This window comes from Protopterus annectens, chromosome 3.part0, assembly GCF_019279795.1.
Source record: "Protopterus annectens isolate FY-2018-M chromosome 3.part0, PAN1.0, whole genome shotgun sequence".
In the NCBI taxonomy this organism is placed as follows: Eukaryota; Metazoa; Chordata; order Ceratodontiformes; family Protopteridae; genus Protopterus; species Protopterus annectens.
The window spans coordinates 105,813,061-105,839,798 of NC_056731.1; the positions used below are offsets into that span (position 1 = coordinate 105,813,061).

At 44.4% G+C, this 26,738-nt stretch overlaps 1 protein-coding gene across 1 annotated transcript in view; it reads right to left on the bottom strand.

Moving 5' to 3' along the window:
- TOMM7 (translocase of outer mitochondrial membrane 7) overlaps positions 1-26,738 on the bottom strand; it is a 304,520-nt gene that overhangs the window by 71,528 nt on the left and 206,254 nt on the right. Inside the window, exon 2 of the mRNA XM_044064610.1 lies at positions 17,803-17,851. Coding sequence (XP_043920545.1) covers positions 17,803-17,851 — 49 coding nt within the window. The remainder of the gene's footprint in view (positions 1-17,802; positions 17,852-26,738) is intronic.

Sequence of the window (26,738 nt, forward strand, 5' to 3'; positions counted from 1 at the left end):
GAAAGGAGGAGCAGAAACTAAGTGGATTGGCCTTCTCAAATGTTCTCCGTGGATTAGGTAGAATGAGGTAATGACACTAGACTGGGTGGAGTACCCCAGATCAAATTTACAGTAGGGGCGGGCAACTGCAAAAGCCACCAAGCTCAGTGTGAAATGGCAGAAACACTTACAAGTTAACTTCTTAAGTAACAAAGTTGAAACCTGAAACAACTTAAAAAAAAGCTTGAAAGAACCAATGAGGTGCTTACTCCAAGCCATAGTCCAGGTAACCCCAATCAGCCAATGACCATAAACAATTCACTCTCACTGAAATGCTATACTGGCTTTGGATAAACTACGATGGCCTGGAACATATGCTCAGACACACAGCATCTACTAACAAACAACTAGGCCCAAAACACAAGCCTGAATATGGATAATGCTACACTACCCATGCTACTTATGTAGAAAAAAACTGCAGAAATGAGAATGCTTTTAACTGCAAACAAGTTATATGATACACTCCTTAGCAGGAAATCAGAACAAACAAATCCAACCAGATGCTTAACAACTGTAGAAAATTTCTAGTTAATACCTCACACACAGTGAAACTAGCTAGAAAAGTATATGCAGACAATAAGTGCTATTTATAACTCGTAAAAATAAGCAAAAAAAACAGGATACTTAATGCTGCAGTATTCTTCACCGTAATGATCTCCTGCCAAGGAGAGTCCAATGTTTGGCCAGTGTACCAAAACCTTTAGATCTTGTGTGTGCCATAAATCACATATGTGCTCCCCTTCAGAACTAAGGGCATAAAGGTGACATGCAAATGCAGTTACCCAGAACTGACCTGCCCCAGAGAACAAAAGAGTCTTCATAGGACAAATGAGGCTATGCACATCCAGAAGAAGAAAATGCAGATGGAAAAGGAAGTCCCTCGGCTAGGAGGGAAACCACAACAAAACGCAAAAGAAAAACGGGTGGAGTGAGAATGTTATTTATTTATTTATTTTACAGTTTATCGGGATAGTACATTGGGCTAGGAAGAGCCTGTTTTTAATGGAGTCCCGGGGAGAAAAACTCCATAAAAACATTATACAATTTGACAAATCATTAAAAATGACTAATATAGTATACAATTTACAAAAGAAAAGGTAAAAAAACAACATATCAGCAAGTATTTACAAAATATATCTTGGTTCATACAATGGTAAATCTAAAGGAGAGGTGAAGGAGCTTTGCATAGGTATCATATTAGAGCTACAGCAGAATATACAGGGGACAGGAAGAGATTAGGTGTCAAGTAAGAAAAGAGAGAATAGTAAGAAGTGGCGTATGAGAGTAAAAAGGGGGTAGGAAGAAAGGAGGGTGAGGGCAACAGTAGCTTAATAGGTAGTTATGTAGGGTGAGAGCAGGAACATTCCCAGAGGGATATGAGATGGGAATGAAGAAAGGTTTTAAAGGTAGAGAGTGGTGCAACAGCGAATAAAAGGACAATACTCTTATGCTAAGAATTCTACAACTATACTATGTCCTTCTGTATCACTGTTACAGTATTCTTCACCACAGGGAGAGTACAAAAGCTCAAGAAAAGGATTGGGAGGTGGAAGACTGGGAAGAGCCCTCAACAAACCCATGTAGAATGGCTCTAGCAAAACCTGCTCTGGCCCTAGAAATCATATCAAATTTGTAATGCTTATTTAAGGTATGCACTGAAGAGCAAAACAGTTTCAAGGAGGGAATTGGTGCCCAACTACTTGAAGAAAGCACCAGAAGAGGCAACAGCCCTAGTGGTGTAAGCCCTAATGGAAGTAGACAGGTATTCATCATGAAAAAAACAACAAAAGGAAATGGCCTTGGATATCTAGGAAGAGATGGTTTGCTTACAAACAGCCACACTCAATGTCCTGGGATGAAAATAAACAAAAATCTGGTCAGCCTTATAAATGGCCTTACTTTTATCCAAATTATACCCTGCTTGTGCAAATCCAAGGTATGTAGAACCCTCTTCACTAGTAGACTGAGGAGAGGGAAATAAGGAAGGGCATTGAGTCAAAGACGACTCATTAACTACCTTGGCCATAAAAGAAGGATTAGTATGAAGGGACATCCTGTTCCTGTGAAAAAAGTAGCAATGGTCATAAGGGCCTAAACCTTGGAAACCCTCTGATCATAAAAACAAGCAATAAGACAGTCTTTCAGGTCCAATGTTGCACAGAAGCTGAACCTGCAGGCTCAGAAGGAGCCCGAGTCAATTTTTGTAAAACAAAGGTCCTGTGGAGGATGAATGGGTTTTCTTGGGGGCCTAAGATACAGGATGCTTTTAAGAAACTCTATGACCTCAAAACAAGAGGCAAAAGGAGGCTTCAAGAACAGACAGGTAGAAATAGCTGACAAATGGACCTTTACAGAAGAATAGGTTAAGCCAGACTGGAGCAACTCACACAACAAGAAAAAACCAAAGGGGCCCCAACTGAAAGGAAAAAGGGTCCTGGTTATGAAGACAGTGCCAGACAGAAAATCCCTTTGATTTGGACATACAAGACTTTCTGGTTGCAGGTTTTCTTGCCTCCTGTAAATCCCTGAGCATGTGCTCTTAAAAGATGCCAAAAAGGATTAAAAATCCCATCACCTACAGTGTCAGTTTAAGAGTGGATGAGTGAGGATGGACAAATAACCCCTCGTCCTGTGAGAGGTGGTCCAAATAGTGAGTCAACATATGATGACTGCCCCTGACCAGATGCATTAAGAGGAGGAGCCAGTGTGGTCTTGGCTAAAAGAGAGTTACTAGCAAGATTTTTGGGGAGTTCAGCTGAATCTTCTGCAGCCTCTTGGAAGTAGGGGAAGAAGAGAGAATGAAGGGATAGAGAAACATCCCCTTCCAGGGAAAAGAAAGGGTGTCCATCTTCCATGTCAGATGGTATAGCAATGTGTAACAGAAAAGAGGTTGCTGCCTGTTCAGAGGAGAGACAAAAAGATCTAGGAATACCCCACTGATGGACTATGTAACAAAAAACGTCTCTGTGAAGCATCCATTCATGAGCCCGTGTTTTAGACCTGCTTAAAGCATCTGCCATTAAAATGTGCTCTGAAGGAATATACTCTACTGTAAGAGTAACTGAAAACGGACAGCCAGATTCCTGGCCTGAAGAGCTAGCATGCAGAGAAGGAATGACTGTGCCCCCTTCTTGTTGACATACCACATCACTGTGTGGTGTCCATGTAAACCTTCAGAGAGCCTGGATAGAGCATGGGGTGAAAAGACTGAAAGGCAAGAATCAGGGCTCTATTCTCTTTGATGTTGCTATGGTCTGACTTCTGAAGGTGGTGGGCAAAGACACAATTTTCAGGTGACCAAAGGAAGCCCCCACCCCATGTCTGAAGCAGTGAATAGTTCTTGAAAAGGAACAGAAGGCTGAAAAGTTAGGCCTAGGTTGAGGGTAAGTTGCTGAATCCACCACCTGAATTCCTGCTTCAGACAAGGAAGGAAAGGCATCCTGAAATCCAGAGGGTGGCAATGCTGATGCCAAACTGACGTGAGGTACCACTGAAGCTTCTGCACATGCAGACTGGCAATAGGGAGCATTGGAACAGAAGAGGCCAGGAACCCCAGGGCTCAAAGAAACTATCTGGTTGGAACAGCAGGCAAAGGAAGAAAAGAAAGAATGCGGTCATGGACAGAAGTTTAGGTAGAAGAGAGACTAGCACTGTTACTGTCTGAAACCTGCAACCCAGATACACGTGATCTTGAGGGAGAGTTTGGACAGACTTTTGAAAGTTGACAGTGAACCCCAGACTTTGAAAGAGATATAGTGAACTCTGGATCCCTTAACAGGCAACTGATAGAATATGTCTGAAGCAACAGGTTGTCTAGATAAGGAAAAATCTGAATGCCTGGAAGCCTGTGAAAGGCAATCACTGGAGCTGGACATTTTGTGAATACCCTTGGGGCAGTAAAGGTGCCAAAGGGCAAAGCAGAGAACGGAAAATGAGAGGAAGAAACAGAGAAATGTAAAAACGCCCTGTAAGAGAGGGAAAAGGAACTTGCAGGTAAGCAACCTTCATATCCAGGGACACCAGAAATGCTTGGGTGTTTAAATAGGAAACCAGGTTTGAAGAGTTTTATTTATTTATTTATTTAACATTTGCTGACCAGGAAAGTCCAACTAGGACACGGCCTATTTTCAGCAGAGGCTCAGGGAGAAATACTCCAGATGCATGTCTTTGGAATGTAGGAGGAAACCAGAGTACCCGGAGGAAACCTATATGAACGCAGGAAGGACATGCAGACTCTGCACAAAAGGCACCCCAGCAAAGAATCGAACTGGAGAACCTCTTGCTGTGAGGTGACAACGTTAACCTCTGCACCACTGCATCCAAATAGAAGGTACCTTGAGAAAGATGTTGAGCAAGGTGAGATTCAGAATAAGTCTCCATATGCCCTCCTTTCAAGGGGCCAGTAGCACATCCTGGAGTAAAATCCCTTTTCAGCTTGGGAAGGAGGGACATGCTGAATAGTTCTATGGTCCATCAGGGACCAAAAGACCTCTAAGAAATGAAGTTGTTCTAGAGGTGGTTGGAGAATCCCTGAAAAAGGAAGGAGAATTCCACTCCATGAAGTAATCCCGATGGATGACAGATAAAACCGAAGACTCTGATCCAATGAGATGCCAGTATGGAAGACAGAGGGAGAGTCGAAGAGACAAGGGAACCTGGTCGAGGGGTGGGGGGGCAAGATGTCAAAAGAAAAGCAGGCTCTGATAAAGGAGGCTTCTAGGTCATAGAAGCCTGAGATGACTTAAGACCCAGACGAAGATGCCTGTGAACAAAAGCAGGCCTAGAAAGATAATTCCTCTGGAACTCAGGGATACGAGAGACAAAAATATGTTTAAGGTCCTGCAAAGCCTTACTTTTTTTTCTTGAAGAGACTTAACATAGCAGCAGCAGATATTTTTTTATTATCCAAAGAGGCATCCAGCAACTTGGCCGTAATGTCTTCAGGCAATGACTGTAGACAAAGCCAATAATGCCTCATGCCAAACCCAAAAGTAGCAGCTCTGGAAAAGGCATCAACAGCATCAAAGCTACACTTGATAGAGTGACGAGCCACTTGAGAGGCAGAACTCAAAATAGAAAATGCAGAAGATTTTGCTTCAGAATCAGGGAGATTGGAAAGAATCTGACAAGCCTGGGCAATCAAAGCCAGAGCATATCTGGTCATGTGGGCCTGGAAACTGATGGCCCAAAAGGCAAAAGTTTAAGCAGTACAAACCTTCTTACCAATTATCTCTATTGCCCTACTATTCTTATCTGAATCCAGAAGCTTGGAAGAGGGCAAGGTTTGGAAGGCTTGTCAGTGGAGACTGATAGCATAGCAAGGTCAGCAGTAGGACACAAAGAATTGATTATCCTCGGGAACATTATAGAACCTGTCCGGTTTCTTTGGATTAGGAGGCTGAGAATGAGGAGACTTAGAAGCAGCAATAAAGCAGCCAACAGAGGACATACTGCAGAAGGTTTAGGAACATGCACCTGAAGCAGCTCATAATACCTTTTATGGATACCAAACACTTGAGAGGAATCCAACTTAAAGTATCTCATCATTATAGCTATAGTGTCTCCAAAAGACAAATCCTCAAAAGAAGACAAAGGACTAATAGAATCTTCATCAGAACCATAAGCCAAAGGTGAAGGTATCCTTGAAGAGTAAGACAAGGACTAGTCATCAGACTCTGAATCCTCAACTGAGGAATTAAGTTCCCTAGCCCATTTGTAAGGGGTAGAAGTCCAAGGGCAAACAGGCACAGAAAGCCTCTGGGGATGCTGCAGGGCCATTAAGGCACTGAAACAGTCCCTGAGTAAACCCTGCCATTCCCTTTGAGGATCCTTCGGGCATAAAGAAGTATGCTTAATTATCTGCTTTTTCTTGGCAAGGACGTCAGCCCTACCAAACATCAGGGGGTTCCCAACCCTTGAGTAGATTCAGAAAGAGTACCTAGGACCTCTTCCATGACCAGAATCCCTCCAAGCCTCTCAGAGATGATCAGCCGTGGTTCCTCCTTGACATGTGGAGCAGATGCCTTCAAAGCCTCAGGGAACATGCAAAAAGAAGAAGAATCCATGCCAGCCTCTGATGGGGCTGCAGAAGAGGAATCCAACGTACAGAGTGTACGGCCTACAAAGTTATCACCCACTTCTAGATACACATCTGGTGGAGGCTGGACAGTCAAAGAATCCAGTCAAGATTTTTTGGCCTTTTTCGTACTTAATATCTTGGAGTTAGAAGATTACCTTGGAGTTAGAAGATTCCACCATGGTACCCTGGGTTAACAGTATAAGCCTCTGGATTTTGACACAGATGGCCAGGGAAGACAACCATCTTCTAAGAGTCTTGGGCACAAATGCTTTACAAATGCTGCAGGACATATGGTTGTGGGAAGCACCCAGACAAAAAAACAAGACACTGTTGTTGATGATCCTTATGGTTAAATCTGCCTCCCACACAGTCATCTTCCCTTCTTGGTGATGAACTCTATATAAGCAAAACAGGACAAAACAAACAAAAAAGTACAGCAAAATGGAGTTCAGACCAATGAGCGATGACAGTATTCAAAGTGTCGGTAAGAAAGTTCTGGGTAACTATGTCTGTACGTCACCTTTATGCCCTACATCCTGATCAGGTAGCATGTGTGTGACATACAAGATCTAACGGCTTTGGTATACTGGCCAAGACATTGGGCAATCCTTGGAAGGGGAGTCCTATGGTGAAAAACACTGCAACAGTAATATAGAAGGACATTACCTAATATAATGAAAAGTTTTCCTTTGGCAAATAACGTGAGAAGCTTGCAGCTGAAGGCAACTATGTATCTAGTTTTTATGTTTATACGGAGACAAGCTGATAAGAGGACAATACTTTTATGGCTAAAAGTAACTGCCTTCTGAAAGCATTCAAACAGTTTTCAACATTTGGGACAGAAATAAAAATAAGACAAAAACAGACAGCACTTAGTAAAAGCACAGCTGTACCACGAGTCTTAGCATGGATATCCTTAATTATAGGTATATTAAAGCTTGTGAATGCAGATGCCAATCTGCGACAATCATTTCTATTAGCAGGGTTAAACTTCATTATTTGAATTACATAGTTTTATGTGTTTGTATTAAGCGAATAAGTTATGGGGGTCTTCTGGGGGGGGGGCATTATTTATTTAACATTTGTTTACCGGGAAAGTACGACTTGAAATGAAGCCAATTTTCAGTGGAGGCCCGGGGAGAAACACTCCAAACGTAGGTCTTGGAAACGTGGGAGGAAACCGAAGTACCCAGAGAAAACCCACACGAACACAGGGAGGACATGCAGACTCCACACAGAAGGCACTCCAGCCGTAAATCTAACCAGAGAATCTCCTGCTGTGAAGCGACCATGTCAGTTTTTTTTTTTTTTTGCCTGAAGATTTTCACTAAAACAAAATGTCTAAGATGTGACACTGGTTCAAATGGACATGACATGAAAAAACTGTATAAAAGAGCAACCTCCCAAATATTAGCACATGCATGAAACACAAAAGCTAAAAACAGACACTAAATATAACTGGTGAGAAGAATAAATTCTTATCATAATGGCAACACTTTCCAAATTATCTTGGAACATGAATGGTCTCATAGGTATATATTAAAAAAGAAAGAGTTGTGAACTATATAAAAAATGCAGTGTAAATGGCTAAGTTACAGCAGACACATTTGGAAGGAACTGAACATGTGAATTCAAGGAAGGATTTCAGAATAGCTATTCAGCAAACTATCAGACAAAGGAATAGGGAAGCATTTATAGTAATTGCTAAAGAAGCTTCAATGGTGAGAGGAGAGGGAAAAATTATAATGGTAGATTTGTAGTAGTATGGTGCTACTGTAAAGATGGATTACTCTGGTGTGTATTTATGTTCCACCTAAAACTACTACAATGGAGCTTAAGAAAATTCTGGGAGAAATAATCTGCTTTCAGCAGAGAATATTACTTATAGGTGGGGACTGGAATTTGATTTGCAACAGTCAGAATGGGTTTGGGGGCCTTGAAGGGAAAATCTAATAAGATAAGGTCAATTTTTGAAGAAATTTTTGAAAATATATCAAAGATGTGAATTTGGTAGTAGGAACTCTGAGAATTTACATATTATTCCCAAGATACAACTGGGCAAGGCTATGCTAGATAGAAATATTTCACAGGAGTATGTGCATTTAACTGAAATGTGTGATACACATCCAATAGCTATTTCAGATCAATCACTAATAATAACTAAAATAAAATGCAGGATAATAAAATAAAAAAGGAGACATTGGCACTTTTCTACCTATCTGTTAGGAATTTAAAGAATGGGAAGCAGAAATTATTTGGGAGTTATTAAGAACAATAGAATTTTCATAAAATATAGCTAGGGAGTGGGATAAAAATACAGTGTAAATAAAAAAAAAAAAAAAAAAAAAGAGATATGGTTAACAAATAAAAATAATTATTTAGATGGACTGAAAAGGTTTACGTATTGTAAAATAAGGGGAATCTCACAGAACAAGAGGAGGTACAAATGCAAAGTCCTAGAGAGAAAATAAGGGTCTACCTGCATAATATGCATAAATTAAAAAAATGCAGCTTAGGAAATGTTTTTTGACAACTCCAGAACACAAAAACATTTAGCACAATGACTCAGGCAACCAAAAGTAGAAATGGGTTGTTGCCGATCTTAAGGAGCCTATAAACAAGAAAAATTAACCAGAGATCCTGTAGCGGTATTAGAAATATTTTGGAAATTTTAAGAAAGAAGAAGTTGTGTACTCACCATAACGTTCCATCTGAGTAGGTAAACTTTGTCAGCAACCTATGGGTTATCGGATCCACATTGAATCCGAGCCGGCAGTTTCCAACAGCTAAGATCAGAGCTCCAAGCTCCTCCCCCTTACCCATAACTCCCTGCCATCCCTTCCTGACCTCAGATCGAGTTTGCCTAAAAGCAAGACCTGCAATCACAACCTGCCTAGTGTAAACTAGATACAATCCACCATGAAGCAGGAATATCTATGAACATCCGAAGAGGACAGGGGGACAGAGGGAGGGACAGTTGCTGACAAATGAAGTTTACCTACTCAGATGGAACGTTATGGTGAGTACATAACTTCTTAATCTGAAGTAGTTAACTTCATTTGTGCATCAACCTATGGGATAAAGTCCCCAGCTACCTGAATCTTGGGAGGCCCTTATGGAAGGATGTTCCAGAGCACTGCGGAGCCAAAGGATGCTCTCCCTCTGGAAACCAGATCCAACTTATAGTGGTTTATAAATGTATGAGAAGAAGCCCATTGGCAGCAGAGCAAATGTCATCCAACGAAACTCTAGCTCGAAAAGCAGCCAAGGTAGAAACAGACAGAGTAGAATGGGCATGGACTCCATGAGGAGCAGGCCAGCCAGAACTCTCATAAGCCAGGATAATACACTGGGAAATCCACCTGGACAGTGTGACTTTAGAAACAGATTTCCCCAAAATGGATTTAGCAAAGGACACAAACAGCTGGTCTGATTGCCTATGACCAGCTGTCCTGTGCAAATAGAATCTTAACTGTCTGTGTACATCCAAAGAGTGTAACTTGTATTCGCTTTTATTTTGGTAATTGGGAAAGAAGACTGGCAAATTAATAGACTGGTTGATGTTAGATTCGGAAGCAATTTTGGGCAGAAAAGAGGGATTGGTCCTGAGGAATACCCTATCCTTGTGGAAAGTCAAGTATGGCGGCTTGGCACAAAGGGCTTGAAGTTCCGAAACCCTTTTCGCCGAAGTAATAGCAACCAGAAAAGCCGTTTTCCAGGATAAGAATTTGAGATCTACCAAAGCAGCAGGCTCAAAGGGAGAATCTGTTAAAGCCTGGAGTACCAGCAATAAGTCCCAAAGAGGAATTACATCCTTCACAGGAAGTCTTAGTAAGAAGGTGCCTTTTAAGAAGGCCCTACACAATCTGGATGAGGTCAAAGGGCCAAGATCACATCCAACATGGTAATGAGCAATTGCCGCCAATTGGACTTTGACTGTGGAAGAGCTAGCACCCTGACCAAATAATCCTGACAGAAAATCCAGCACAGCTGGTAACGGAGCTGTAAAAGGATCTAGTTTCTGAAGTTCTGCCCAAATAGAAAAGCGTTTCCATTTGCTACGATAAACTTTCCTAGTAGACGGCTTGTGAGCAGCTACTAGGATCGCTTTGACCGGGGAAGAGATACCGGGAGTCCTAGCTAACAGTGGAACTGGATCAACCAAGCCACGAGCTTGAGGTTGTCCAGGTTCGGGGTCGGCAGGCCCAAAGGGTGAGATATCAGATCTGGGACAGGATCTAGAATCCAGGGAGGATTCACTAGATGAGACCATAGATATGGGAACCATGCCTGACTTGGCCAGAATGGGGCAATGAGGATTATTGTGCTCCCCAACCGTCTGGCTTTCTGCAGAAACTTCAGCATCAGGGAAAGAGGCAGGTAAGCATAAAGTAGACTGGGTGGCCAAGCATGCACCAGAGCGTCTCTTGGTGATTCCGCTGGTGGGGGAATTAGAGCAAAGTAGGTGTTGCACTTCATGTTTGAAGGAGAGGCGAAAAGATCGCAACAAGGTTGACCCCATTTGGAGAAGATCTGCTTTGCTACTTTGGGATTCAGAGACCACTCGTACGGCGAGAGGATGGTGCGACTCAATTTGTCCGCTAGGATGTTGGACCGGCCCGGAATGTGCGTCGCTATTAGAAAGCGGTTGGTGGAAATCTCCTATTCCCAAACTCTTATGGCCTCTTGACAAAGTGGATAGGACCTGGTTCCCCCTTGTTTGTTGATATACCAAACGACTGACATATTGTCCGTTTGGATCGCAATAGTCCCGACGGGAAGAAGGCTCTGAAGTGCTTGCAATGCTAACAGCACCGCCCTCATCCGTAGGACATCGATATGCAGTGAGGTCTCCGTCTGGTTCCACGTGCCTTGGACGGTCCTGCCGAAACAATGCCCCCCCCACCCAAGGCGAGAGGCGTCCATGGTCACCGTGGTGAGGGGACATAGAGAAGGGGTGCCCCTTTTGGAGGTCCGGAGGCTGGAGCCACCATAAGAGGGCTCTCCTGCAAACCCTGATGAGAGGGACAGGATGGCTCAGGGGATAAACGCAGGAAGGACCATTGGACTTGGAGGGTCCATTGCAGAATCTTCATATTTAGGTACGCCATGGGAAGGAGACTGATGGTAGCCGCCATCGAGCCTAGGGCCCTCAGGACCAATTCCGCCGGAGGGGCTGGGCAATGAAGAATGGCCTCCACATGGAGTCTTAGAGATCGCATCTGGTCCGGAGTTAAGAAGGCTAAGAGCTGGTTTGTGTCCAACCTGGCTCCGATAAAATCTATGATCCGAGTCAGGAGCAGGGAGGATTTTCCAGCATGGATTGTGATCCCAGCCGGGGAGCTAGTCGAAGAAAGAAATTCCTGGCTGTGCACAGTAGATGCCTTGTGGGGGCGGTCAGGAGCCAGTCGTCCAGGTATGGAAAGACCTGAATTCCCTGGAGTCTCAGGTGGGCCGCTACCATCGTTAACACTTTGGTGAACACCCAGAGGGCCGTGGTGAGACCAAAGGGGAGGACCCTGAATTGGTAATGGCTGGCTCCTAGCCTGAAGCGGAGAAACCTCCTGGATCGTCTGTCCATCAAGATGTGGTAGTACGCATCCTTGAGGTCTATGGAGCACATCCAGTCGTTCTCCTGCAAGAGGGGGAGAATGGATTGAAGAGTGACCATCTAGAACTTTTCTTTGGCTATTGCCAGGTTCAAGACGGATAGGTCGAGGTCGAGGATTGGTCTCAAGTCCCCCGTTTTTTTGGCACCGAGAAGAACCTGGAGTAAAAGCATGATCCGTACTGGTCTGGGGGGACGTGCTGGATCGCTCTTTTTTCTAGCAGCTGACAAATTTCTGCGGCTGCGGCCTCCCTCTGATCGGGTGGGACATTGGGGAGGTATCTGGGTCAGAGGGGGATGGAAAACCGGAATCTCATAGCCTCTGGATATAATTCAAAGCACCCAGCGGTCTGTCGTGATGGACTCCCAAGCTACTAGGTGCTTCGAGAAATGCCCCCCGACTGCCTCCAGAGTGGAGCAGTCGGGTAACCCCTCAGGGTTGCTGCATGGGCCGATCAGAGAAAGGTTCTCTGGACCCAAAGTTCTTCGGGCCCCCTCTGCCTCTAGGGCGGCATCCACCCTGTCCTCCTCTGCCTCTGAAGGATGGGTTTTCTGGAGCAAAATGGGATTGTTGAGACTTTCAGAACCACATCTTCTGTCCCTTTTGGTTCTTTGAGAAGGACCTCTGGGGAGCAGAGAAGCGGACTCCGATGGCAGACAACGTCTTCCTGTCCTTCTCGCTCTGGACCAAGGTGTCACGTACGGTCTTGCCAAAGAGGGCAGAACCATCAAACGAGGCATTAGCGAAAGATGCCTTGAAGGGTTCTGCGAAATCACAGTGGCAGAGCCACGCCTGACGCCTAATCCGCTAGCTCTAGCGGCTCCTTCCGTAGCATGGGACAGTAGCCGCATAGAGGTATTGGAAATAGACCTGAGAGTGGCCATTCGGGTAGAGTACACCTGTTTGTCCTCTGCCGACATGGACTCTGGGGGCGACCCAGCATATTCTTTAATAAGATCCCACTGGAGCCGTATGATGTGTGCCATGTAGTTCAGCAACCTTATGGAGAAGGTGGCTGAAGCAAACATCCGCTTCCCCAAATGGTCCAAAGCCCGGGACTCCTTGTCCGGGGGATGGACCGAGGGACTCTCCTGGGCCAGTTCCCTTTTGGTGGCTGCCGCCACCAACATGGCATCTACGGGGGTTCCCTTACTCCAATGTGACCTGTCCAAGGGGGGGCTAAGAATTCTGTCTGGCCTCTTAGGGATGGGCTCCACAGTGTCCGGCTCCTTCCATGCCCTGGTAGTGATCAGATCTACCAGGGAATCGGCTGGAGGGGACACCCAAGAAGTAGACGGGCCTGCTTCAAATGCCTCCAGGAACACGGACTCGTCCGAGGTAGGCTTTGGGGTGGACGACCCCCCCCCCTCTGATCCTGAGGATCTCCATGATGTCTCCAAATGAGACGTCTTCAGGGGGTGATCTTGGGGAACCTTTCCCTTCCTCCAGGTCAGTGTCCTCTGTCAAAGACTCAGGGGAGTCCAAGTGCCTCCTTTTGCACTTGCGTTTGTGAGGAACTTCCTCGAGGGGGGGGGCTGTCCGAGGAGGCCTCACCAACCACTTCCTGTTCCAACAAGGAAACAATCTGGGACGTCTGAGCAGGCTGTCCCTGGGGCCGGGTGATGGAAGTCGGACCAGTTTGCGAGGGAGTGCAGGGTGGAGCGGTAGCTAAGGCAGGGGGCCTGGAATCCCTCGACAGAACCCTCTCCACCACGTTGAATGCCGAAGGAGAGCCGCTCTCCCTAGGATCTGAGAGCAGACCCTCACTCGGATCAGACGAGCAGATTGGGGCCGGAGCTGATGTGATCGGATCCGAAGGGCCAGTACGCTCCGACCTAGCCGGAGCCGAAGGCATACTGACCTCCTTGGATCCGAAGCTCAACTCTCGACTCAGAGAGCCTGGATCTGAAGAAAAGGGACCCAACAGGCTCGAGGGAGCTGTCAGCGCCGAAGTACCCGACTCCATTGGCGCCAACATTCCCCCAGCTCCGATGCTACTCGGCTCCGTAGACCCCGAACCCGGTAAGCGGGTTGGGGAAGGAGCAATCAGGGTGAAAAAAGGGGTCGAGCTCCCCCTGGAGGGGGGGAGGCAGGAGCACTCCCATCTGCAGCTGGGCCTGGAGGAACCTTCTCATCATCCGGTCCAAGTCTGCATCTGTTAGGCTTCTCATGGACCTAGAAGAGGCCACCGAGGCGGGACGGGAGTGCCGCCTTGATGACCTCGAGGGAGACCGGGCCTCATCCTCCTCTGGCCTCGGCGAAAAGCTGGGAGAACGGAGCCGGGAAGGAGAAGGCCCGGACTTCCCAGGGGGAGAAGCTCACTTGGCTGGCAGGGCTGAAGCAGAGGCTTCGGCCCACTGCTTGTGGTGTTTTTCTCGGTGCTTCTCCCTCCTGGCTTCCCTATCCTCCTGGCCCAAGGTGGGAGGTTGAGTCCCGGCCAGGGGAAGGGAAGTATCCGTAGGCGCTGCAGGACGGAGCAGAGTCTGGGGGCAGAAGTCCCACCAGAATCAGCTTCGACCTCCAGTCCCTGATAGCCCTGGGGTTGAACGCTGCACAAATAGAGCAGCCAGAAGACAGGTGTTCAACCCCAAGGCATATAACGCACCGCGTGTGGCCATCAGCCGGGGAAAGCTTATGGCCACATTCGGTACACTTGGAGAAAAAAAAGTTTTGACAGCCTCAGACATAATAACCTAAAAACGCACACACTAGGCCCCAAAAACCACACACACACCCTAACGCTCTCACGAGAAACAGGGGAGGAAAGGCTAACAATTACTCTAAAACTAAAGGAAAGGTAACGCACACACAAAACTCACTCAAAAACTTTAACTATAATCATAAAAGAAAAGATTTTTCTCACAGAAAAACTCTTGAAGACCTGGAAGCTCGAGATCAAGCTGCTGGTGTAACCGCGGCAAACTAGATCTGAGGTCAGGAAGGGATGGCAGGGAGTTATGGGTAAGGGGGAGGAGCTTGGAGCTCAGACCTTAGCTGTTGGAAACTGCCGGCTCGGATCCGATAACCCATAGGTTGATGCACAAATGAAGTTAACTACTTCAGATCTCTGTATAAAGCACATAAATGTGGAGATCAAGAAAAAACACAAATGGAAATACTTATGGAAGAATTAAATATGTCAAGGTTAGAGATAGATGAAGCACAATTATTAACAGCTAGGAGAGCAGAGGTGATAAAAATGGGGATGTATAACCAATCTACAGGAAAGTCTCCAGGGATATATGGTACTCCTGTGGAAGTTTGGAAGCTAGGATGGAAGAAACTGAAAGATCTGGAAGGTTTTGTTTAGTTTAATGGTATTTTAAAAAGGAAGGGAAGCACCAACATCCAGAAGAAAGCTGTGGTGGCTGTAATACCTAAAGATGGTAAAGGCCCATCAGACTCATCTTCATATAGGCCTATTTCAATTCTAAACCATGATTATAAAAGTGTTTATGTATATAATGGCTAAAGGGATGGCAAAGATGATACCAAAATTGATAGAGATGGCTCAATGTCATTTTGTGGCAGGGAAGCAAACATTCGAAAACATTAACAGAACAATGATGATCCAGAAGGAATCAGAATGTAAGAAAATACCACTATTGTTGGTGGGTCTTGATGCAGAGAAAGCATTTGACAGAGTAAGTTGGGATTATATGAGTAGGGCAATGGAAGCATTTGCATTTCCTGATGCAATAAACTTAACTAGGAGGATATATGACAGATCAGAGGTGAACATTTAAATGGGCGGCGAGGGGTTCCTCTCCGATAAGCCCTGTCTGAACAGAGGAACCAGGCAGGAGTGTCCTACTTCCCATTTGCTCTGTTATGGCAGCTAAGTATAAGTGAGAAGAGATTAAATAAAAAGATAATACAAAAACAGAGGAAGTGGAAGCTCTGTTTTATAGATACAGATAGCAAGATACAAGCAGTGAAAATGTTTGAGTCCCTTTAGTTTTATACACAGGTGAGCCATATATATTTTTTTAACAAAAACAGGAGAAGTTATGGATAGTAATAAAGAGTTGAAGGATTTTATTTGGGAGGAGAACAGGGCAAGAGCCAAGTGGGATAAACTGATTCTTCCAACAGGACAAGGTGGTTTGGAATTACCTAATTTGAAGGGATATTTTACAGCTACAAGGCTCCTACACATAGCAAATGCAGACAGCTATAATTCAAAGTGGAAAGGGATGCTGATGAAATGGGGGAAGTTTGAGAAATAAGCAAAGAGTGGGATTGTGGACACAGATCCTCAAAGAGAACAATAACCATACAGAATATTATATTCATAAAATAGCAGAACATATTCTAAGAACTAAGCCAAAACAGGAACAGAGAAAGGAGGAGATTCTGCCAATAGGGATGACTGCAATTAGGGGTATAGAGAATAGGCAAGTGGGGCAGAAAGTGACAGGAGAAAACTGGTAAAGGAACCAGGGCATTGGGAGCAAATAATTAGAGAGAGTGAAAGGTATTGGAATAGGAAGAGGCCAAGAACACATATGGACAGCAGCTAGAGAATGCCTTCCCTATCAATGATAGATATCAAAGAATAGTCAGAGAGAAAAAGATAGGGGGATCCTAAATGAAAGAGCAGCACTGGCAGAGTTTTTAGTTGAATCTAGAACAGAAGCTACTGTTATAAAAGGGACAACTGGTAGGACATATAAAATATTGTATGGTAAAAATATGAATCAATCAGAGGAGATTAGAAAAGATTGAGAAGAGAGACTGGATAAGCTATCATATATACATATATATGTTTATCCAGTCTCTCTTCCCAGTCTTTTCTAATCTCCTAATTGATTCATATATGTATGGTTCCCAAACAGGCTACTAAGTCTAGAAGACTTAGGATTTTTGCATGGAGGAGTTTGCATAGGTATTGGTATACCCCAAGCAGACTCCAAAGATTTTTTCCTCAGATAGACTGCAAATGTTGGAGGTGTGATGGAGAAGAAAGTGGTAATTGGGAACATATTTTTTGGGCAGTGTAATAAGTTGGCAGACTTGAAAATTTCCCTGCAGTTTACTCCGTCAGAAATATTGGGTGAGCAAATTGGTGTAACTAAGGAAATTATTTTTTTTGAGCTGGGATACATGATCTGTCTAAATTGCCTAGACATAGTAAGGCCTTGCTAAGTTTAAATACGGTGGCTGCCAAAAAAGCAGTTACTAGAAAATAGAAATCAATGTCTAAACCAACCATATCTGAAGTAGTGAATATAGTAACAGAGATAAAATAACTAGAAGTGGGATCTTCAGAAAAGGGTAGGAACAAATTACATATAAAAATGGGAATTGTGGGGATAATACATGCAGATTATTATTTCTACGAAGGAATGAGGTTTAAGGGATGGCAGGAATTGAGCTAGCTATGTAATTCTGGATTGTCAATGACTGTACAGAAGATTACATGTGATGTATAATGTCTGTAACTGAGAATATCAGTATTGTTTGTTTTCATTTATATAAATGCATGACTGCCAATGTCGTAAGTTTTAATTCAAAAATGATGATTAAATATTACTGTTACAAGTGCCTTTTCAGAACTACTGAGTTTACATGAAATTAAATACTCATTCTTACATTAAAATTCTCAGGCTCATTCTATGTATCATTGCCATTGTTGACTACTACTCAATGTTTATGACCAACCTCTTTTAACAATGTTACTACTGCTCTGCACAACTGTCACAGCTGAAAAGGGTTCCAGGACCAGCCCACCAATCAAAAGTATAAGTAAAAAGTCAGACCAGAAAACAGCCATCCTCCTGTGGCTAACTCGCATGGCTAAAGAATCTTACCGCAACAGAAAGCCCTACAATGACCATTTCTACATGACAGTACATGCACTCATTTACAGACAGCCTGTATTGCTACTTAATAGGTGTCAGTGCAGACTACATTGCCCATGCTGCACATCCTTAGTTTATGACATTCTGCTTTACTCTTTTTCATGAAGTATCGCTTAACACGGCCAAGAGAGAGAATACTCAAGCAATTGATGCTTTCAGTTTCAAAACAGACCACTACATTAATATTGAAAAATTAAAAAAAATGCAATACCTTAAAATTGTAGGTTCTGGCATCCCGGGTTCTCCACCTCTCCTAAATCCTAGAATCAAGAGAAATGATAAAGTAAATTCAAGGGAACCAAATTAAACATGAGGATTCATATGTACTTGCCAAATGACATTTCAGCGAGTGACAAAACCACAAAATTTCAGCAAATGTTAAATTATATATATTATATATACCTCCAAAGGGTCAAGCCCCTGCACCCTCATATAGAAAGGCAATCAAGTCACTCTCCAAATGTATACCAACTCCACAACCATCAGTGGAATACAGGCAGTGTTCACTAGTGTTGGTGAAAATACAACTTATCAGCACCTTCTAAAACAGATGTTACAGAGCCATCATGCTCCCAAATATGGTTACAATACCAAATAAAAAAACTTTTCAATTTTCATGCAACAGACATCTAAATATTCATATTATTAGTTGATCTTTGAGCAATCCTTCTGATTAACTTCTTGGTTATCCCTCCTGATGGCCCTCTCTATGTTCAAGTCTTCACAGATCTCTTAGCTCCAACATTTCAGGTGTGCATCTCTCTACTACTGCAAGCAATGGCATCACAGTGCAGAGTAAGGAGTCTGTTCCTGGTCCACTCTCTCAAACTCTACACCTAAAAAAAAAAAAAAAGAAGTTATGTACTCACCATAACATTCCATCCGAGTAGTTCTACTTCATTTGTCTTCAACCTGTGGGTCCTCAGATCTACATCAGATTCGACACGGCCACATTTTCCAGCTATGGATCCGAACTCCATGCTCCTCCCCTTACCCATAATGCCCACATCTCCCTTCAGATAGTGTTTCCTGCCCTACAGGTATCAGACACCCGACAAATGACACTTTATCATAGGAGATGTAGCCTAAACAGGCTCACAGATCCAAAGGATAAGGTAACGGGGAAGTGGGGGGACAGTTGAAGACAAGTGAAGTAGAACTACTCAGATGGAACGTTATAGTGAGTACATAACTTCTTTATCTGAAGTAGTTTACTTCATTTGCTCTTTAATCTGTGGGACTGAGTCCCCAGCTACCTAATTCTTGGGAGGCCCTCATGGAAGGATATTCTGGAGCACCGCAGAGCCAAAGGATGCTCTATTCCTAGATATCAAACCCAATTTATAATAAGAGATGAAAGTGTGAGATGAGGCCCAAGTATCAGCTGAACAAATATCATCCAAAGAGACCCTGGACCAAAAAGCCGCAGACGTAGCCATAAATCGGGTTGAATGAGCCTTCACTTTTCCTGGTAAAGGTAACCCTCTGTGAAATACAGCGGGCAACTGTCACTTTTGAAATGGGTTTACCAAAGAAGGGCTTGGCATAGGACGCAAAATGTTGATCAGACTTGCAAAACGATTTAGTCCTGTGCAGATAAAATCTCAACTGCCTATGTATGTCCAGAAGATGTAATTTATATTCCCCTTTGTTTTGGAAGTTAGGAAAAAATAATGGCAAATTGATGGTCTGATTAATAGTGTCTTCCGAAGCTACCTTGGGAAGGAAGGATGGATAAGTGTGAAGCAATACTATCTTTATGAAAGATCATATAAGGAACCTTGATAGAAAGAGCATGAAGCTCTGAAAGCCTTCTAGCAGATGTAATGACAACCAAGAAAGAAGTTTTCCAAGTAAAAAATGGTAAATCCACAGAAGCTGCAGGCTCAAAGGGGAAAAAATGAATGCCTACAACAGAAATGTGAGATCTCATGGTGGAAAAGGGTCTCTAAACAGGGGTCTGAGAAAAAAGGCACCTTTGAAAAAAGTTTTACACAGTTTAGATGAAGCCAGTGAAGACATGAAAATTAGATCTGGCCGCTAGCTGGACTTTCACTGTAGAGGAACTTAACACCCTGTAGAAAACTGATAGCTAGGAAGTCGAAAACTGTCAAAGTGGAGCAGTGAAAGGGTCCAAAGACCTTTCAATGACACACATAGAAAAAGGTTTCCATTAACTGTGGTAGATTTTGCTGGTAGACTACTTGTGAGCCGCCAACGGAATAGACTTAACAGGGGATGATAGGCCAGGAGTCCTAATAAATCATGGGAACTGGAGCAGCCAGGAACAGTGAGCTTCAGACTGTTCAGATCTGCATGAGGGATCCCGGAGGGATGTGAAAGCAGATCTGGAACCGGATCTAAGAGCCATGTTGGAACTACTAGATGAGACCTGAGTAAGGCAAATCAAACCTGTCGAGGCCAGAATGGGGCAATGAGGATCACAGTACTCCCCAGCCTTCAGGCTTTCTGTAGAAATTTCAACATGAGGGGAAGAGAAGGACATACATAAAGAAGCCCGGGAGGTCAAGCATGAATCAGAGCGTCTCTGGGGCTTTCCCCAGACAGGAGGTTCAGAGTGAAAAACTCACTGCATTTTGCATTGGAAGGAGATGTGAAGAGATCGCAGCAAAGACAACCCCACTCTAGGAAGATTCATTCAGTTACTGAAGGATTCAGAGACCTTTCGTAAGGCATCAAAATTGATCTTCTGAGCCTATCCGCTAGAATGTTGGATCGTCCCGGGATATGAGTTGCCACTAGAAAGCGGCCTGGTGGAGGTCGCCCATTCCTACACTCTCATGGCCTCTTGAAACGAGAGATAAGATCTGGTTTTCCTTGTTTGTTAACGTACTAGACCACAGACATATTGTCCATCTGGATTGCAATCATTTCCAGAGGAAGATGAGCATGAAGAGCCTGTAACGCAAGAACCACCGCTCTCATCTCTAGAACACTGATGTGCAGATGGGCCTCCGAAGGGGACCACGCACCTTGGACCCCCCCCACCCTAGTAGGGAGGTGTCCATTATCACAGTGGTCTTGGGGAAAGCCGGCTGAAATGAGCGTCCCTTGAGGAGACCCAGGGACTGAATCCACCACCAAAGGGAGTCCCTGCATGCTTTTGAAATTCTGACCAGGAAAGAATAGTGACCACTGAATCGCCAGGGTCCACTGCAGCACCCTCATATGAAGGCGAGCCACTGGAAGCAGATTTATTGTTGCCGCCATAGAACCTAGAGCCCTCAACACTGCTTCGGCTGTTGGGCAAAGGGGTCTGAATGATGTGTAAGACATGTACCCTCAAGCTGTGTATCCTGTCTGATGTGAGCAAAGTACAGTTGTGTACCTACCATAAATGTAGACGTTTGAGTGTATTCACTGTTGCAGTCATTACACTTGGGTTATCCTGCTGGCAGGCTACCCACATTCGGCCAGAATTCCAAAGTCTAGGTCCGGCGTCGGTTGCTGTCGCCTCTTCCCTGACGTCAGTGTGCCAGGTGTATAAAAGATGCAGCAGACGCCATTTTCTTCAGTTTTTCTTGCCCCAGATGTCAGGTGCCCCCAAATAGGTAGGCTAAAAAATTATGCCAAGAAGCATGCAATAAACATTTCCTTCATCTACAAGCAAATACACCACATAGGTTGTATAGAATAGAGAAGTACAGAAAAGTCCCAGCAAGAAAAGGGGGGTGGTGGGTAACCTGGACTGCAACAGTGAATACACTCGAACATCTACATTTGTGGTAGGTACACAACTGTACTATGTTCATCGTGTTTCACTGTTGCAGTCATTACACTTGGGTTGAATCCCAAAGCTGAGGTTGGGCCTAAATAGGATTAGGAGAAGCTACAAGGCCCTGCAGAACTGCAGTGGCAAAGCCTGCTCTGGATTTAGAGTAGAGAGATAAGTGGTAGTGCTTGGTGAAAGTGTGCACTGAACACTCCAGGTTGCAGCCTCTAGAATGTCTTTGGTTGGTACTCCTCTGAGGAAGGCTGCTAAAGTGGCTGCTGCTCTGGTTGAATGTGGCCTAATGCCCTTAGGCACTGATTTGCCATGTTGTCAATAGCAGAAATGAATGCAGTGTCCTATCCATTTTGAAATATTCTGCTTTGAGATAGGCTTTCCTTGTGATCCTGCAGCATAATCTACAAACAGTTGCTCAGTTTTTCTGAAAGCTTTTGTTTTGTCCAAATAGAAGCGTAGCTGTCTATGTATGTCCAAAGCATGCAGAAGTATCTCCCCTTTATTCTGGGGATTTGAATAAAATTTTGGCAAATGAATGGTTTGGTTAAGAGCCCCACTGGATACTACCTTTGGCATAAATAAATGTTGGGTTTCTCCTTAGAGAAACACTGTCCTGATGAAAAATGATGAAAGGTTCCACTGCCATTAATGCCTGTAACTCTGAGACTCTTCTTGCTGAAGTTATTGCTAGGAGCAGAGCAGTTTTCCATGATAAGAATTTTATATCAGCTGCATTGGTTGGCTCAAAAGGAGGCAGTGTGAGCTTTTCTAAAACAAAATTGAGGTCCCATGTAGGTATCGGTGCTCTCCTTGGGGGTCTTATGTTTCTTGCCCCTTTGAGGTGCTGTCGTAGTAGTGAATGAGAGAAAATAGGAGGTTCCGTATTGTAATGAGCTGAAATGGCAGAGGCATGGATCTTAATTGATGAGGATAGGCCTTTGTCCAGCATCTCAGTAAGGTATTGTAAAATCTGAGGTATATTTGAAACAAGTGGTTCGAGTCCTTGTGCCTGGTTCCAAGCACAGAATCTCTTCCATTTTTCTGCATAAGATTTCCTAGTGCTGGGCCTCCTGGCTTCTAAAATGACATCCATAACAGCTTTAGAGAGAGGTGTGGTCTGGGTGGCTATATTATCTGCCATGCAGCCAGATTTAAGTTTCTGAGTTGACTACAGAATCTGATTGTTTTGTTGAGACAGAAGATGAGGAATTTGAGGTAAAGGCCAGGCTGGGCCTTGAGACGAGCTCTTTAGGATTGGGTACCAGTGCTGGCGTGGCCAGTCTGAGCAATCAATCATTTTTGGCTTCTCTTGTCTGACTTTTAGGAGCACCTTGGGAAGAAGAGGCAGTGGAGGAAAGGCATAAACTGTCAGTGTTTTCCAACTGAAGGATAGAGCATCCACTTTCCATGCTTGTGAGTGATAAGTTCTTGTGCAGAATCTCTGTAGTTGGCAGTTGTGAGGCGAGGCAAAAAGATCTATGTCTGGGTGTCCCCATTTCCTTGTTATCATGCTGAAGACCTGTGGATTTAGTTTCCATTCGTGAGGATCCATGAGATTTCGGCTTAGTCTGCCAGAGTATTTTTCTTTCCTGGCAGGAATTGTGCCTGCAAATGTACTTGATAGGTCAGTGCTGTGTTCCACAAAGTCATGGCTTGCCTACAGAGGGGGTAGGAATGTGTGCCCCCTTGCTTGTTTATGTACCACATAACTGTGGTATTGTCTGTCTTTAGTAATAGTTGCCCTGGATGTAGTAGATCCTTGAAGGCTGTCAGGGCATGCTGTACAGCTAGCATCTCTTTTTGATTGATGTGAAGATGCATTTGTTCCTTGGGCCACATGCCCTGAATACATTTTCCTGCCATGTGTGCCCCCAGGCATAATCCGATGCATCTGTTATTGTCTTCCTGGTTGTGGGTAAGGTGAAAGGCTGTCCCTTGTTGTGGTGACAGGCCAGTGCCCACCATCGAAACTCCTGTTGTAGGCAGGGAATAAGAGTTATTATTGTTTCCAGGCTGTGGCAATGTTGAGTCCAAACACTTTTTAGATACCATTGTAGTTTCCTCATATGCAGTCTTGCATATGGAATTAGTAGAATGCAGGATGCCATGAAGCCCAGAGCCTGCAGAATTTTTCTTGCAGGGAGCTGGGTCTTTGTTGCCATCATTTGAAAGTAATGAGTCAGTTGCCTTTGTCTGGCGTGAGATAAGCCATCTGGGTAATTGTATTTAAGCTTGCACCCAGGAATATTATCTCTTGAGAGGACACTAGTTTTGACTGCTTTTCGTTTACTGTGTACCCTAGGCAAATTAGTAATCTTACAAACGCCAGATGCTTTAGTAGAATGTCCTTGCTCTCTGCTTGAATAAGACAGTCATCCAAGTAGGGATATACTTGAATTCCTTTTTGTCTGCAGAATGCAATTACTGGTGCCAGGCATTTTGTGAAGACCCTGAGCGCAGTAGATAAGCCAAAGGGCAGTGCAGAGAATTGGTAATGCATTGAGCCAGCTATGAATCTGTGGTATCTTCTGCAAGACTGTCTGAGACATGCAGGTATGCCTCCCTGAGGTCCAAAGTAACTAGCCAAGCCTTCTTGCCCAGCGTGGGTAGAAGTTGCTGCAGTGTTAACATTTTGAATTTCAAAATATCCAGGAAAGTATTTACGATTGACAGGTCCAGTATTGGTCTCCATGCTTTGTCCATTCTGGGTACCAGGAAAAGTCTTGAGTAAAAACCTTGTCCCCGTTCTTGCTGTGGTACTCTTTGAATTGCTCTCATATCCATGAGAGCAGAAATTTGTTTTTGTGCCAGGTCTGGCATACCTTTTTATTTTGGAAGGGTGTGAAAGTGGAACCTGTAACCCTGAGAAATAATATTCAGTACCCATTTTTCCTGGGTGATCATGTGCCAATTTTGTGAGAAAAGTGCTAGCTTTCACCCTAAGGGTGCTGCCAAAAGCTAAGTGCTTGGCATTTGTAGAGGAAAGTCATTGGGACCGTTTCCTATAAGGTTGTGATTTGTCTTCTCCTCCTTTGGGGGCTGAAGCACCCCATTGTTTAGATCTGTATGAGCCTTGGGGCTGAGATCTGCCTCTTGGGCGTCTGTATCTGCCTCTTTGTGGCCTGTCTGATACCGGAAAGGACCAATCTTTAGAAGGCCAGTTTCTGCTAAATCTAGGTGGCTGAACCTGTAAGAAATCCGTTACCATCTGCATTGACTTTGCTTTATCCTCCATTTTCTTTAACACCTCTTCTGCCTTAACACCAAACAAAGACTCATGCTGTAGTGGAGCATCCAATAATTTTACTTTAACATGATCAGGTAAACTTTGTTCTTTTAACCAAGCATGCCTTCGAATGACAATGCCTGTAACTGCGGCTCTGAAAGAAGCCTCTAATGAATCAAAACCACACTGCAGAGTATGCTTTCCCACTCGTTCAGCTGCATGCAATAAATCCTGCATTTCCTTATTGTCAGGATATTCTGAGTTTGTAAGCATTTTCTGTTTTAACAAAGACATTAGGTATTGTTGATATTTAAGCATGTTAAACTGGTAGTTTAAAGCCCTTACAGCTAAAGTAGCAGAAGTGTAAACTTTTTTCCCCCCATCTATCCAGAGCTCTGGAATTCCTATCAGAGGGGACAGGGTTTTTTGCAGTGGAAGCCTTAACCCCTTTGGGACCCTGAGAAATTGTTTCAGGGTCAGCAGCAGGGTTTTTATAAAGAAATTTATGAGAGTCTGGGACCATGTAGTACCTGTCTGGCTTGACTGGTGCAGGGGGTAAAGAATCGGGAGACAAACTGGATTCAGAGAAAACATCAACAATAAGCACAGGGGGGATAGCCAGGGGCCTGTGCTGAGGCAATAAAAGAAATAGAAATGCTCCCTCATGGTGTGCAAGGTTTCCCCAAAAGAGTAATCCTCAGGTGGAGAGGCTGAAGGTATAGATTCTTCTGCATCAGAGTCCTCATAGTGAGGGAGAGAATATCTCTGATCTGAAGAGGAATCAGAGGAGTCATAGTCGGTGTCTTGCCTAGGCCTTTTATCAGGAGGGGGACGGGAACCCCTGATCAAAGTAATTAGATCCTCGGCCATTTTAAGCATCTGTTTCTTTGGCATGGATGACTGTCCAGAAGAATGCTGTACTTGTTTCCTTGTCTTTAATGGTGTTTTTGACTTTGCCTTGGCTGCTGTAGTGGACTTAACAGTAAGCTGTGAAGGTCTGAAAACACCCTCAGAAGCAGATGCCTGCACAGCGGCTCCGGACCCATCTAAGGGAATAGTTTCCACAGGCCCAATACCTTGAGCTTCCAGAGGCCTAGGTGTCTCCACGTGGGAGTCGGATGCGGTCTGTGGCTCTGAGGTAGCGGGTGTCAGGGGCTGCAAAAGCGCCTCACTGAGAACCGGTGACTGGCCTAGAAGAGGCTTCGTCGGAGTTGGACCTCGGATGCCTGTCCTTTTCTTTGTCTTTGCGTTTTTTATGAATTCCGGTCGGTTGTTCCGACGGCATTATGTAGTTAAATCTTCAGCCAAAGTAATGTAAAGTAAAATCAAACCAAAGCTTAATAGTGCGTTGGTTGAATCTAGCACAAAACCGACAACTAGCAACGTTGTGGTCAGGGCCTGGGCAAGGAATACAGGAATACAGTAAGAGTGAAAATCCTTATGAGGTATTTGCTTCCCTCAAGAAATACAATTGTTAACTTTTACTGACATCGGTCTGGAGCAAGAAAAAATTTCCCCAATGGGGTACTTAGCTTTACTGAAGACTTCGGTTCTGAAATTCAATTTCGAAAATCTCAGGAGTTGGCCGACTGGCACTTGCGAACTGCTTTTGCTTCAGGCACCACGCAGCAAGAAAGACTGAAGAAAATGGCGTCGGCTGCATCTTTTATACCCCTGGCACATTGACGTCAGGGAAGAGGCGACAGCAACTGACGCCGGACCTAGACTTTGGAATTCTGGCCAACTGCAGGTAGCCTGCCAGCAGGATAACCCAAGTGTAATGACTGCAACAGTGAAACACTATCAACATCACCTTCATTTGTATTGTGTCCAGCCATGCCCAGATGAAATCTAAAGTCTGAACTGGGAGAAGAGCAGACTTGTTCATGTTGATTGTGATGCCCAATGTGTTGGCAAGGTGAAGAAAGGATTCCCTGGCCTGACAAAGCAGAAGCTCTGATGGGGCAGCAAAGAACCAATCATCCAGGTACAGAAAGACCTGAATGCCCTGGAGCCTCAGGTGAGCTGCTACTATGGCCATTACCTTGGTGAACACCCGGGGGCTGTGGTGAGACCAAAGGGGAGGGCTCAAAATTGGTAATGATTGGCTCCCAGTTGGAAGCAGAGGATCCTCTGGGAGCTTCTGTCCATCTTAATGCAGTAGTATGCATCC